The sequence below is a fragment of the Rhinolophus ferrumequinum genome, chromosome 5, assembly GCF_004115265.2.
Source record: "Rhinolophus ferrumequinum isolate MPI-CBG mRhiFer1 chromosome 5, mRhiFer1_v1.p, whole genome shotgun sequence".
NCBI lineage: Eukaryota > Metazoa > Chordata > Mammalia > Chiroptera > Rhinolophidae > Rhinolophus > Rhinolophus ferrumequinum.
This window is the reverse complement of record NC_046288.1, coordinates 39,283,172-39,298,770: the sequence shown is the minus strand read 5'-3', so window position 1 is coordinate 39,298,770 and position 15,599 is coordinate 39,283,172. Positions and strand designations below refer to the sequence as shown.

The window sequence follows — 15,599 nt, the reverse complement described above, 5'->3', positions numbered from 1 at the left end:
AAAAATGTTCCTCAGCCAACAAATTAACTTCTTCAACACTGTAGAAATTCATAGTGGAAAAGTTAATATGTAACCTTATTTGTGTTTTTCTTAATGTTTTTCTCTCTGATCATTTCAGCCTATTGCTGTGGAAGTTTTCTCTGGAGATGGACGGAATTACCTCCTTGCTTTTCAGAAAGGAATTAGAAATAAAGTCTATCAAAGGTATTGTTTATTAGGAATACTTTTTAATGCTATCATGGAAAGTGATGAAAGAGAAACTAGTACCAGTTCAACTAGTTTTTAAAAATCTAGAATTTAGATCAGTGAATTAACTTCTTTGAAGAAAATGTTTGTTTCATTTTTGCCAGCCTCTTGAAACATGATTCTTCTAACTAGTTTTTAAAATGATGCTATTTTATTGTGAAATGCTATTTTCCTTCTGGTAACTTATACAAGATGTCATCAAAAGCTACTTTTATCACTAAGTCCTGTGTCTCTAAATGTAAAAGGATGATGAAACTGTACCTTCAAAAATAGTACTTCAGATTCAAAATAGGCTTTCTTCATATTTGCCAAATAGGAGACAATGCCATTTGCTATTGAGACTGAGTTCCCTTAGAAGTTACATTCATATGAGACTTTCCCCATCTGGCCTTGGAAGGGAAGTTTGGATACCTTCATCCTTGAAAAAGTCGCACAGCCAAGTAAAGCAGTTAACCTACTCTAACCATACTTTATTTTTGGTAAACTATATTAAAATTTACCTTGTAAAAGAAAAATAGTACATATCCATGGTGCTCAAAGATATTTCTGTTGGATGTATGAATAATAAGACTTGTATGAACTGATCATAAGTCGGAGAGACCTTCTCTTGTTCTTTGAAGGGTAGTATAGATCCTGTAAGGGAAGTTTTATATTTCAGTTTATTTCCATGAGGAATAGCTAATACTAAGCAACATTGCTTATCATTGCAGTACAGTCATACCTGTGAGCACATGGGAGTGAGGGTGGTTCTTCAAATAAAGTGCCTGTGCCTGTTGATTGGTAATCCAGAATGCCTATGTGAATATAGGAAGAACTAAGTAAAGGGACTGAAATTTTAGCTATCTATCTTATTAATCTCTAAAGGTGGTACTGTTATCAGTGCTAGGAAACTGTTCTTCATACCTAGATACCGTTTCAAGGAGATGAGTTTTTCTTTCAGCAATTTCTGTGTATATGCCAAGTTCATGGTCCACATCCATTTCCACATAATTCTCTCTTTGCCTTTAAAAACTTCATGATGTCATTGTGAGCAACTGAAAAAAATTTATGACAGTGTCACATAAAGGTCCTTATCTTGTGTGTATCGTTACTTGTTTAGTGATGTCTCTGTTGTATTATTTGTGTAGCTGTCATCATTACTTGCTGCCATGTCCATCTTTAGCTGTTAATCCCTCTTAGGGCTTCCTTAAGTTGACTCAGTTTCTGTGAATCAGTGTTGCAAGGCCTTTTCTTCCAGTAATATGGCAAAATGTGTAAAAATCCAAAATGATAGATTTTGCTGTGGACCTTTGTGTTTGTGGAAGCCACTATCTTTCCCTTTTTTGTAACAGAATATTCTAATTATTGTGCCTTCCCTTTGCCTGCCATTTACTGGGTAGTGGAGGAGTAAATACAACAATTAAGATCTAAATAAATCATCCATCCTTTCTTAAGCTCCCATTAGATGCTGACTGAGACTTCATTTCCAATTTTATGCTATTTTTAAATTTTCCAGGTTTTTGGCTGTAGTACCATCTCTAACTGACAGTTCAGAGTCTGTGTCTGGGCAACGACCAAACACAAGTGTGGAGCAGGGGTAAGTTGCTTGCTTCTTGCATTATACTCTAATAGTAAAATTAGGATGGTGTGTATCTGGATAGTATTATTTAATGTTTTTGATGAATGTTCTCCCCTCCTGGTGTTTGCACAAAATTTTGAATACTGAAAGCTGGAAGGGAAAAAGAATGAATGCATGACCACTTATGTCATACCAGTGCTCACATTTTCATCAGTTTCCTTGAAGTTTTTGTAAGCATCCTTATATTCTATGTACATAACTGAGTTCATACTATAAATACAGGTTTCTATTCTTCCATTCAGTGTTTCGGAATTTTTTGTTTGTTTTTGGTTTTGTTTTTATTTATTTATTTATTTTTTATTGGGGAACAGCGGGTTTCTCCAGGGCCCATCAGCTCCAAGTCATTGTCCTTCAATCTAGTTGTGGAGGGCGCAGCTCAGCTCCAAGTCCAGTCGCCGTTTTCAACCTTTGGTTGCAGGGGGCACAGCCCACCATCCCATGTGGGAATTGAACCGGCAACGTTGTTGTTCAGAGCTCACGCTCTAACCAACTGAGCCATCCGGTTGCCCCCCATTCAGTGTTATATGAAAATATTCCCCCTGCTTTAAAAAAAGAATTCTTCTGAAACATTACTTTTCATTTGCTACCTATTCATCATATATATATAAAACATTCCTTTATTTTTGGATATTTCATCTTTATCAGATTTCCTTGTTATAATATTGCAAGTGTGATTACTGATTATTTTTTCAGCGTAAAGTCCCCTTCGTAAAATAGAGGGTATGAATTTGAACACTTCGATACACAAAACCTACTAAATTTGCATAAAAATTATACATGTTTATATTCCTCCCTTAGTGGATAAGTTTGCTTATCTACATAAAATGCTTGTCAACTTTTTATATTTTTTAAATTTTTACTGATTTTATAAACTGTGTTCTCAGTTTTTAAGCATGCATTTTTTAGTAATAATAATCAAGCTCTGTATATGTTTGTTAGCCATTTCAAATCATCATTTGTGAATTATCCATAACTTTTCCCTATTTTTTTCCTGAGTTCCTTTTTGTTATTGTTGGTGGTGGTTTGATTTTTTTTCTTTTAATTGAGATATAATTAACATACAACATTATATTAGTTTCAGGTGTCCAGTATAGTGATTTTTTATATATATATACACGTGTGTGAGCACGTATATACATGTGTGTATACACACACACACACACACACACACACACACACACACACATACCGGGGTGCCAAAAAAATGTATACAGGTGGACACATTGATCAACGTTGCTCAAGCAGTAGTAGTTCGCCATAATCAGCAGAGTCTGGACGCTGATGGTAACCACTTTGAGTACCTCTTGTAATGGCAGAAGTCAAACGTTTCTTGTATTCATCTTTTGTTATTGGTATATATTGAGTATGACAATTTTAATAGTTTTCCTTTCTTAAAATGTATATACATTTTTTGTGGCACCCTCTGTATATATTATGAGATGACCATCACAATAGTTAAATAGTCGACCTGTCCTCTGAGTTCTTATTATCAATTTGTATGGGATTTTTCTATAATAATGTATTACTCCTATATTTGTCATATTTGTTGCACATTGCCCAGTTTTGTTCTTAATTTTGTTTTTTGACATTTAAATTTGAACTTCTGCTTTTATACGTTCAAACCTATCAGTGGTTTCTTTGTGCTCTTTTCAGCTGCTTTTAATCTTAGAAAGTCCTTCTGGGTGATAGGGCCATTTTAAGAATTCATATACCCGGCTCCATCTAATCCCTCACTAACTAGTAGCCCTTTATAATCCACAGGAAAAGAAGCAGTGCTTTTGGGGCTACAAACTAATTATTACAACATGCAAGAAAATGACAAAACTTTACTGGGGATTCTGTCATTTGAAAAAAAAATTTGATTCCATTCTGTGAACATGTAAATATGTGAAATGCATGCATTCCTCTTTAAGTTGTTGCTTTTCTCTTTCTGTAGCTGAGATTTAGCTAATAGAGAGGCTAAATATAGACTTTTGTTAACCTCAGAAACATGTTCTGTTCCTAATCATTAAGATGAATACAGGAAGTGAAAAGCTCCCATAGGGCACATTGAGCCTTTTTTCTACTTGTAATCAAATTGCTAGTACTTTTACCTGCCTAGATAATCTCCAACTTGCTATTTCATTGTTCTTGCTACTTTCTGTGCTGAGTTGGCATTTCTTAAAGAACTTTTAAAAACTCAAAGGCAAGAAGCAGAAATTCATTTCAAACTTTAATCTTCTTTTCAATTATTCCCTTTCTTATAAAGTTGAAGAGTGATCATAGCTCCTTTTCCAGGAAGAGTTTCCTGTACATTCAATTTGCCTAATGAATTTATCTAGAAGTAGGAAGTGGTGTCTGTACTATTGAGCTGGATATCTGTGTAACTAAAGTGTACAAATCTATCTATTTCCTTTCAGATAATAAAATGTATAGTTAAGTGCTTTCTTCCTGGTTCAGTAACCAGTTCACAATCTTTCAACTATTAATTATCAAAGTTATAACGCTGTTAAATCTTAAGAAGGGTTTTATATCATTCTAGGAAAGCCTGCTGTCCAAAACAGTCCATAATGTTAAATGCCCTGAACAGCAATGACTTTCCTATCATAAAATATTCCTATTTTCTTTCACTTTTCAGAGTCCAGAGTGCTAACCATTACACAGTGGAACCTCTTTCACTTTTCAACACCTCCTTTAGGAAACATGCTGTGCACCTACTATGGACAAATATACTATTTCAGTTACTCCAATTTAATGTCTTTAAATTGATTATTTGGGGATTATTGTAAAAGGTTGGACTAGATCGATGTTTTTCAAACTCTTGCCGTAATCCATAGTAAAAAATACATACTACATCACATCCCAGGACACAAACTGAGATACAAGCACTAAAACGAAAGGTGGTATACTTCCTCTTGCTCTTTGTGATGTCTTCCAATGTCCTGTTTTCTTCAGTTTGATTCCATGTTATTTCCTATTTCAAAATGCTGATCACAACCTACTAAACTGATTTTATGATATAATAGGCCCTCCATAGTTTAAAAAGTTCCTGGCCCAGGTGACTTAAAATTTTCAATTTTATAATTACTCAGATTTAAAATTATATTGCCTACAATTTGTTTAATTATTTCTTGTTTTCAGATCTGGGTTGCTTAGCACTTTGGTTGGAGAGAAGTCTGTGACTCAGAGGTGGGAGGTAAGCTTAATGAAAACGTTAAGCTTGCTTTCTAATTTATGGTGCGATGATGGTGTAAGTCATACAGTTAAAGGCACTTTCGTAATACATAGAATATGTGCCATAGAAAAAAATGTTTTGTTCTTGTTCCTTTTAGAAAAAAAATTTTGACGTTCTGAAATCTGTAAGAAGGAAACGGTTCTTTACCTCGTTTTGCACGTAAAATTTTTAAAAGTGAACATAGTCGAGATAAGTGATTGCTCTGAAATGAATCTTTATTTATCTTTCCCAAGAGAGGTGAAATCAGTAACTTCCAGTATTTGATGCACTTAAACACTTTGGCTGGCAGATCATACAATGATCTCATGCAGTATCCTGTGTTTCCTTGGATCCTTGCAGATTACGACTCAGAGGTAAATCTGAAATCATTTTGTGTAAGTGGAACACATTTTCAAAAGTAATTAAAAAATACTGCCATTGCTCAAATGTTTTATTTGCTTTATATTTTAAAGTTCTCAGCAGGCACTTTTTCCAAGAAGATAAGAAGAGTTTTAGCTTGAATTTATACAAAGTATGGATAATTGATCAATTTCATGGGTATTGATTTATAATATCTATTTGGTTTCCTTAAGTGCTAATTAATTTGTATCCACTGGAGGATGTCGCTGTTCTCTATACTGCAGCCAATTTCAGAAATACAAATAACTGAGTCATCCCTCTGTCTAAAATTATTCAGTGAATCATCATCACAATTGGGAGAAAATTTAGAAACCTTAGTAACGCTCCCTTTACTAAGTCACTCCTACGTATCTCTCCCTCATGTACTCCCCAGGGCTGCTGTTCTGGGCTACCCTGTTCATTTCCCTGTTACATCTCTCAGTCACTCTGCCCTACCTCGTGGAATTCTCCCAGGGCCTGTGCACGCCCCCTTTCCCATTTACAGATCACCTGGCTAGCTCCAGTTCACCTGCTACACACGCTCAGGTATCTGTCACCTCTGGGACGTCTTCTGTCCTGTTGCTCCTTCTCCTCCTTCCGTTCACACACTGCCTTGAAGCTGGATGGTGGTACTTTCTTTTACAGCGTGTTATAATCATGATTTGTGTCTGAACCTACTGGACTGTGAGGTCCCTGAGCACAGAGTATCTCTCAGTTCCCAGCCTCTAGAACAATGCCTGCTACTTTAGCATACACTGTAACATTTGTTGAACAAACCAAAGAAGTATTAATGAGGTTATTTTGCATACAGATTTTGAAGGGACAGATGTACTAACTTGGCTTACATTCATAAATGTGAATCAGTTTCTCCTGCCCAAATGCAAGTTTGGCCAAATTGGTGGGTCATGATGCCCTATAAAAAGGACGCAAATTAAATATCCCATGCCTACATATTTCAAATTTCTACATTTAAAACCCTCAGGAGGTAACTTTTGGTTTCCTTTTAAATATATGACTTAGGTCAGCTAGAGATGAGCTTTTAAAATAATCTCTGGTAGACTGAAAGGTTCCATGTCAGTTGGAAGTCACTTGATGGGGTTTGATGTTGCCTTTTAGAGATGAACGAATTACTAAGCGCTTCTACTTTATTTCACTTCTCAACCATCTCTAAGAAGGAAATGCTCAGAAGTGAAGTTGGAGTGAAACGGGAGGAGGGGAAGAGAACAGAAAGGAGATTTGATCCTCCAGTTATGTGGGTGAAGGAAGATAAAGATGAATTGGAGCTTTTGTGTCCAGTCTCCTGCTGTGTCCTTGCCAAAACTGGGAAAGATTTTCCCTCTCACTTCTCATCTCCACACATGCCTTCCTCTGTGAACACTTAGTTTCCAAAGCAGTTGTCTTCAAACTGAATCAATTAACAAACTGCCATGTGCCTATCTGTAAAATGTGAATAACCAGTAGGGACATAGCATTGTTTCGGAGTCCAGTTCTGCCACTATGAGCCCACAGATACTAACACATATACAAATGAATAACCATTTTGTGCTGTAGCCACCATATCTATGTTGGTGAGAATAGACAGTGTATAGTAATGTGGAATTGGGTTTTGTTATGTATTTTAGGAGGTAGATCTTACTAATCCCAAGACATTTAGAAACCTGGCTAAGCCAATGGGAGCACAGACAGATGAACGATTAGCTCAATATAAGAAGCGGTATAAAGACTGGGAAGATCCTAATGGTAAGTAACTTTTCTTGTCATTAGATTTTGTACCTAGTTTCAAACGTAAGCCATTATTTAGTGGACTGACATCCTTGCATCATTCCCCAAATTGCTTATATATCATTACATCTATATATGTTACATACACAGCTATACAACTATCAGAATAGAAAATCAGGCTTTGCATGCCAACTGACAGCCATGCTTACAAGGGATTTTTTCAGGTGGCCTGTCAAGTACTGGCAGAAAACTAAATATGTCTGCTTTGTGTAGGGCAGAAATTTCCCATCATAATGTGCCTTTATTTTGAATCATGTTTAGGCCAGGAACTACATTTTCACTTATTGACTCTCTTTTAATTTTATTGAGGTACTTTTTGGAACTCTTTTGCATTTAAAAAAAAAAAAAATTGATTACCTTCTGAAATACTATCCAGTTTACTTATTATTTATTATGTTTAATGTTTATCATATGTCCCCCACAAACAAGCAAAACAAACTAAGGAAAAAAAGAAAACCTACGCCTAACAATATTCCCTATCTGGACTCTAATTTTCTTGAACAGGAGAAACTCCAGCCTACCATTACGGGACCCACTATTCATCTGCAATGATTGTGGCTTCATACCTAGTAAGAATGGAGCCTTTCACCCAGATATTCTTAAGGCTTCAGGTAAAACTATAAATTTAAAATTTTCCCATTTTCATACAAGCTTCCTTTCTATTTATAATTGTTGCTTTTTAAAAAAACTGTTACCTTGACTTACAAGAAGACCTGGGAAGTTTCAGTCACAAAAGTTGTCATATATGAGTAAAGTGAAATTTCGCTGGACCGAAGTTGATAAACTAAAATTCATTTGTAAAAACAATTGCCAGGGTCCTTCAGTCAAATAAACAAGTACATGCTTTCCAGCCATGTATATGGAATTCAGTCTTAACTGGTTGTATTCAACAAACATTAAAAAGAGAGTAACAGAACCTGACTCATTTGCTGTCTTCTTGATTATAATTGCTTTTCTCCACATTCGCTTTCATTTATTCAGGCACTGTTCTAGGTGCTTGGAGGACATCGGTGAATAAAGACAAAAGCCCTGCCTGGTGGAACTTATATATTGTGGTTGAGGGAGACAGACAAACAAAATAAATACATTGTCAAGTGTTTTAGAATGTGATAAGTGCTGTCAGAAAAATAGGGACCAGGGAAGGGGATGGGAAGTACGGGGATGGGAGGTGGGGGAGGTACAGTGCAGTTGTGAAGAGTGGTCAGAGTGGGTCTCCTTGAAAAGGCGACATCTGAACGAGAACCTGCAGGAGGTGGGGGACTTACTCATGCCAGTATCTGAAGAAAATGTGTTCCAGGAAGAGGGAACAGCCCCTGCGAGGGTCCTAGGTTATGTGTGTGAGCCTGAGATATTTGCGGAACAGCAAGAAAGCCAGTGTGTCTGGAGCAGAGGAAGTGTGGGGGGAAGTCGTAGGGGATGAGGTCGGAGAGGTAACGGGCCAACGGCAGGCCTTGAGAGCCGTTGTATGGACGTGGACGTTTTCCTGTAGCGAACTTCATCATAAAAACAATACTCTGTGTTCACTTAAAACAGCATAGGGAGTTTGAGGAAGGAGTGGTGGTATATCTGGGAGGCTGTGTGAGCGAAAGAAATCCCATTTCTGTTTGAATTTGTTTTGTCAATCTGAGCCTTTCTGATCACCTTCCTAGTTCTCCACTTAATTCTCGTTGGTATGAGAATTTGAATGTCATGTTCATTTCCAAAACTAGTCAGACACATGGAACCTGACTGTCTCCAGCTGCAGATGACTCCATTAGAATCTTTTTCGGAGTATCATCAAACCGTGGAAGAACTCATATTCTTTATAGTCTTGCCACTCTCTAGAAACTAATATTTTTTAAATGAATTATTAAAGTCTTTATATTTGGATTTCACTTTGATTACAAAAGAAATACATTGAGCACCCTTTGTAAGGAGTACCCCAAAGAAAATCAGATTAATTTTCTTTTTGTGATCATTTAAAATGTGTATCTGACATAAGGTGATGGAAAATGGAAATGTCACTAAACGTATTTATTTGGGGTTTTCAAGCCCTTGAGCTTGACAGAAGCTGTGAGGTAGGAATGGTTCTCTAACAGAGAGGTGCCTTCTCTTTCTGCCCACAGGGAGGCCACTTTGACCTGGCTGACCGGATGTTTCACAGCGTTCGTGAGGCCTGGTATTCCGCATCGAAGCACAACATGGCAGACGTAAAAGAACTGATCCCAGAATTTTTTTACTTACCAGAATTTCTGTTTAATTCCAACAACTTTGATCTAGGTACGTAGAGCTATCGCACTGTCTTAGAAATGCTGACCAGGAAGAGACTGATAGAAATAAGTCACTTTTCTAAAGATTGTCCGCAGTACCTATTGACAAGATGTCATTGTAGTTTCAGCTGCTGCTATTATTATAATTGGGTGTGTGCAATTACATCTAAAAAGAAAAAAAGCTATTTTAAACCTAGTGTCTGGGAAACATTTAAAAATTGAAACACATTACATCGAATGATCAGAATACTGTTATTTCAGTGAAACAAAACAGAGGTAAAAATTTATTTGAAAATTATTATAAGTGCAAAACCCATCAATAGCCAAGAGTGATGTATCCAAATTTTTCATGTATTGTTTTAATCTGTATTGCTTGAGGCATTCTCAGTTTATATGCTAATATGTTTTAAAACTAGAATTTCAGAATAATTTTAAGTAAATTTCTTTTCTTTATCATGTTAGGGAACAATTTTCTAGAAAAACAGGATCAAATCAATATTTATAAAAAGGTGAAAACTTTCATCTGTACTCTGTTCCCTGTATGTTGTCTAGCAGTTACAGGAAGTTGATTTGACTTTGGTTACAGTTTCTTGGAACACAGTTTGCTGATCTATATTTCTGGAATTTCTTTTAAAACATATCAAAATGCCATTGTTTCTACAGTAGGATATTCCTGCCAGATATTGTTCTGTTTCATCGGTTTTCAAACCCCATATTTTATACTGTATTTAAGAGTTCAACATACAAATCATTACTATACTACCTCAAAACATTTCATTAACAGAGAATTCAGGGAACTATTCATATCTTATACATTTGAGTTGTTTTTCTTTTTAAGTTTTTTTAAAAATAATTTTTACTTAATTATGCATCAGCAGTCCTAACCTTGTGAAATTACAGCTCCAGGTCCAATGGGAAAAACAAGACTCTCAATAGCCAGCAGTCCTAAATTGGAGTCTCATTACCTCTGATTGGGCCTGGAGCTCCCCCTTGAGCAGCTAAAGACGCCAAGTTCTAGGACTTAGAGTTGGAGGAAGAGATGATTCCTGAAAGGAATAGAATACTTGGTGAACAAGGGAAAACAACAAATGTATATACAGTATTTGAATACGGATGCACATTAGTGTTATTTTCATTTACAATTCACCTTCGGAGGATGTACTGTCTTTCCTAGGGACACCACTTTCAGAGACACAAATGGAGAGGCACAGAAAGAAAGGGATACCCTCAATCTTCCAGAAACACTGGGTCTGTTATAATAATCTATGTTGCAGAAATGTTCTAGCCAGACTACTTATAAACGCAACCAAATGTTTCACTCTTAATTGAGTAAACAAAAGTAGGGTCACGGATCTTTGTCATGCTCACCTTCATAACAAATCACCTTTCCTCCATGAAATCACACAATTTAAAAAACACTATTTGGAATATAAGAGCTTCAGCCATAAAACCCTTAGAAGAAAACATAGGGTTAAATCGTCATGATTTTTGTATTTGGCAATGGGTTCTCAGATAGCATAGCAAAAGCACAACCAACAACAACAAAAAAAAGATAAATTGGAATTAATCAACATTTAAAACTTCTGCATACAACGGCATTATGCAGAAAGTGAAAAGAAAACCTTCAGAATGGGAGAAAATATTTGCAAATGATATGTCTTAAAAGTGTCTAGTGTCCAAAATATAAAGAACTCTTACCACTCACTCAGTGATGGAAAGAGAAACAACTCAATTTAAAAATGGGCAAAGGACCTGAATAGACAGGTCTCCAAAGGAATTGTACAGATGGCCAATATGAAAGAGGCTCAACATCGGTAGTCATTAGGGAAATGAAAATCAAAACCACAGTGAGGCTCCCTTTATATCTAAGTATGGCTTACAATGGGGAAAAAAGACCCACAGAAACAAAATAACAAGGATGGCAAGGATGTGGAGAAATTAGAACCCTTGTACAGTGCTGATGGGTGTGTGAAATAGTTCAGCTGCTGTAGGAAGCAGTTTAGTGCTTCCTCAGAAAGTTAAACATGGAATTACCATGTGACCCAGCAATTCCACTCCTGGGTATATGCCCAAAACAACTGAAAACAGAATCAGATATGTACCCACATGTTCATAACAGCACTGTATACAATAACCAAATGGTAGAAACAGCCCACGTATCTGTCAATGGTAAACAAACTGCAGAATATACGTATAATGGAATATTCATCCTTAAAGTGTGACGTCCTAATAAATGCTGCAACCTGGATGTGCCTCAAATACATCATGCTAAGCCAAGAAGCCAGACTCAGAAGGTCACATAATGTAAGATTCCATTTGTATGGAATTTCCAGAATAGGCAGCTGCCAGGGACAGTGAGGTAAAAGGGGTGGGGAGCAACTGCTTAATGGATACCAGGTTTCTTTTAGGGGTGATAACATGTTCTGGGCCTCAAGAGAAGTAATGGTTGCACAACATTGTGAATATACTAAATGCCACCAAATTGTTCACTTTAAAATAGTTAATTTTATGTTATATGACTTTTACCTCAATAAAAAGAAAAGGAAACAATAGAACACTGTCTGCCTCTCCACCCAAAGACGACAGTAAATGGTTTAAAAGAAAAAGTGTGTGGGTTTTTTACCCCCTACTTCTTGAATGAGTAACTAACTACTAACATCCACCCCTATTCTTCTTTTCCTCACACCCTTGGGCATACATGAAGGGGAGCTGCAGACGGGCAGAATTAGATAGACCAAGAGTTTCTATATTCTGTATTTCCTTTAAATAACATTCTCAATTTGCAGATAGTGCTGATCCAATACAATTATATCACATAATTATTCAGGGATTATGAGCAAAATTTTGAAAAGTAGATTATATCTCAAATAGCCTGGGAATTATTACTTGCTTCTTAGCATCAAAAAGTTAGATGGCGTTTCAAGGGAACTGGAATGAGGGAATGGAAAGAGTGGGAATGGGTTGTAGTAACTTGATTGTTTTATTTTCTTCTTAAGTCATATGGTAATTTATGGTAATTTTTCCAACCAAGTCAAGACATACCTTTATACAATAGAATGATTTTTGTATCTCTCACTTTACGTCATATTATAAATAAGCCATCAAATAATAATGATGAAAACAAGATTGTTTCTAAGAGAAATATTTTTATTGGCCCTTACTTGGAACTGCCTTTGTGTTTTAAAATTTGAACAATTGCACTGCTCTATGAGAATTTCTAATACAACTATTTATCTAACCAACTACTGTTAAGCTGGTGAGCCAACATTATTGTTTATAGAGCGATTTTTCACAATGATCATCTGATTTGTACCTAGGAAAACACTGTAAGCTAAAGTTAACTTTTTGGTGTTGTTTCAAAAAGAAGAAAAAGAACCTATTTCCTTAGATGCCAGTGCCATTTAATGTGTTTTGTTGTGGATAGATTTCATAAGCAAATGGTTTCTTTAAACCATTTCTTTAGAGATTAGCTGGCTATGACTTAAAATAACAGAATGAGTTATTTTAACAATACATTAAAGTAACAAAAACACATGGAATAAATATCACTTGACATGCATTATCACAACTTGATGTTTTTGTTCCTGCCAGGTAGCCCCATAGTCTTTCTAAATGTTTTTTCTGGTAAATGATACACTAACAGCAAAACATTATGTTTCAGATTTTTTTTTTTTTAATGAAAATCCTTACAGCAAAATATATGTCAGTTCTACAGAGCTCTCTGAAGACTTTAAGAATCAGAAATATGAGAAACCACATGTATTCCAAATATGTCTAGGAGACGGTGGTACTTTCATTTCCTCCTAAGCGAAGAGAGCATTCAAACTAAAAATGACTGAGGAGTTAGGGATTCTTTCTTTCAATAGCTTCCTCTATGTGAATAGCAAAATTTTGTCAAAACATTAAGACAAGAATTTCAATACTGGTTAACTGCTGATGACTCACAAAGCTTTAAGCATTCTGCAAAAGCCTGAAAAAATAAAAGAGTTTAAAGAAATTGTTAATGGTCTTCCAAATGAGCCGTCCTAAGGGGATTGAATTTGAGGGGTTTTTCCAAACTCAAAATAGTAGCCCCATAAAATGTTTCGTTAAGGAGCCCTGTAGTCAATTAAATTTCAGAAATGTTGCGTCTAATAGCCCTCCTAGAGAAGAGCAGTGCTTCAGAGGAGTTTTGCAGGAAAGAAGCATGTTTAACTTTGCATAACTCAGCATTTCCTGAAGTCATGTGACCGTGAGGGCCCCACAGTTTTGCTCACACTTAATAAATCTCTCTGAGGAAGTGCACTAAGGAGCAGTCTTAGGGAAATACCAGAGTAGGTGATCTCTGAGGGTCCTTTCTGGTGGTAAAATTCCATAGTTCTGGTAAGGAATCTCAACCCACTATTTCTCTGTTACTTTAATATGTAGTGACTATTGATCACATTCTCTCGTTTTCTTCTTAATGTCCCCAATGGCACAGGCTGTAAACAAAATGGCACCAAGCTTGGAGATGTGATCCTTCCACCCTGGGCAAAAGGGGACCCTCGCGAATTCATCCGAGTCCACCGAGAGGTAATGGGCGTGCACTTCACAGCTGAACTTGGATTTCATTGGGTCATTGATCACAATAGAAAGAGAAGTCCTGAAGCAATGTGATCACCCATTTGATCATATTGTTTTTATGATTTTTAGTTATTTTTAGTTCCCGTTGACCAATGACCAATTCTTTGACTTTCTGAGTAAGTAGTATGTGTCAGCCAGAGACTGAACCTGTGTTTTAAAATTACAGGCTTTGGAATGTGATTATGTGAGTGCCCATCTGCATGAGTGGATTGACTTAATCTTTGGCTATAAACAGCAAGGCCCCGCTGCAGTAGAAGCTGTAAATGTCTTCCATCATCTGTTTTATGAGGGTCAGGTGGATATCTACAACATAAATGACCCACTAAAGGAGACAGCCACCATTGGGTTCATTAACAACTTTGGTCAGATCCCTAAACAGGTATGGATGTTCTCATCATCGATGTTCTGTTTCATTTTTTAAGCTCTGTAATATTTCTTTCGATGATCGATGACCATACAATAATTAAGTTTAGACTAAGTGTTCAATAAAGAACCCATCCATCAAGAATACCACCCATCAAGTCCCTAGATTATTGCTTTCTCTTCCCTTTTACATCCAGATAAGTAGACATTTTGTTGTTCAAGGAGGATTTTCCCTCCTAGACTAGGGCAAGGGTGCACTTTCCTGCACCTGCACGGGACCTGGAAGGAGGATGGGAAGAGCAGTCAGGGAAGCAGACGGCCTGGGGGCCACAGTGCACACAGGCGGGGTTTCGTCCCGAGGCCAGTAAGAAGCCAGTGCTGGCTTCGCCAAGGGAAATGGGCGTGCGCGCGCACACTCACACACTCACACTCACTCACTCTGTAGGGGAGCCAAATTAGGAGCAGAAGACCACCTGAGAAGCTCTTGTCCTAAGTAGTTCAGGGAGCAGATAGTGGGGCTGTGGAGTAGAGAGGTATGATAAGAGCTGTGATGGGAAACTATCTGCCTTGGGAATGCCTGGTGGAACGAGCCCTGCACCAACTGCTCTAATCACCTTCAGTAATGAGCAAACCTCCATTAAGAGACTCCATCGCTTTTATCCCCATCGACCAGGGCACGACTGGAAGGCAGGATGCACCAAGAGTAACCAGTACTGTGGAGAAGGCTTTGCTGAGCCATTCACAACACCCGTTTTTCCCAAGTGCCTGGCCTCTACACTTTGGCCTTGCTGTCCTCTGCTCCTGCTTCAGATCTCTCTCCTGGACTCCATTTTTGTAGGTTAACCAACCTTGAGGTTTCCAGGGTTGACAGCTGGGAACACACAGAACAATGGCAAATCTGTGTACGTGAAAAACTGTGATAGGCAGAGGGACAGCTTGTAACTGCACTGACCACAGCGCTGTCTGATCCCCTAATGAAGGAATCGTGTGTAGTTTTAAACTGAAATGCTTGTTAGTAATCACTAATCACAGTTGAAGAACCTTAGTTAAACCTTTCCTTTTTTCTGAGGGTAAAAAGTACAGAAGTCATGTTTCATACCCTCTGGGAAAAATATTCTGAACAAAAAAATCAAGACACATGTGCTGT

General features: G+C 37.1%; 1 protein-coding gene across 7 annotated transcripts in view; it reads left to right on the top strand.

Moving 5' to 3' along the window:
* WDFY3 (WD repeat and FYVE domain containing 3) overlaps nt 1-15,599 on the top strand; it is a 246,071-nt gene that overhangs the window by 209,793 nt on the left and 20,679 nt on the right. For all 7 annotated transcript variants that reach the window (XM_033105930.1, XM_033105931.1, XM_033105933.1 and 4 more), the window contains 9 exons: nt 119-204; nt 1,742-1,822; nt 4,985-5,039; nt 5,312-5,431; nt 7,079-7,196; nt 7,743-7,849; nt 9,344-9,497; nt 13,947-14,038; nt 14,256-14,468. In XM_033105930.1, the coding sequence (XP_032961821.1) occupies nt 119-204; nt 1,742-1,822; nt 4,985-5,039; nt 5,312-5,431; nt 7,079-7,196; nt 7,743-7,849; nt 9,344-9,497; nt 13,947-14,038; nt 14,256-14,468 (1,026 nt within the window). The remainder of the gene's footprint in view (nt 1-118; nt 205-1,741; nt 1,823-4,984; nt 5,040-5,311; nt 5,432-7,078; nt 7,197-7,742; nt 7,850-9,343; nt 9,498-13,946; nt 14,039-14,255; nt 14,469-15,599) is intronic.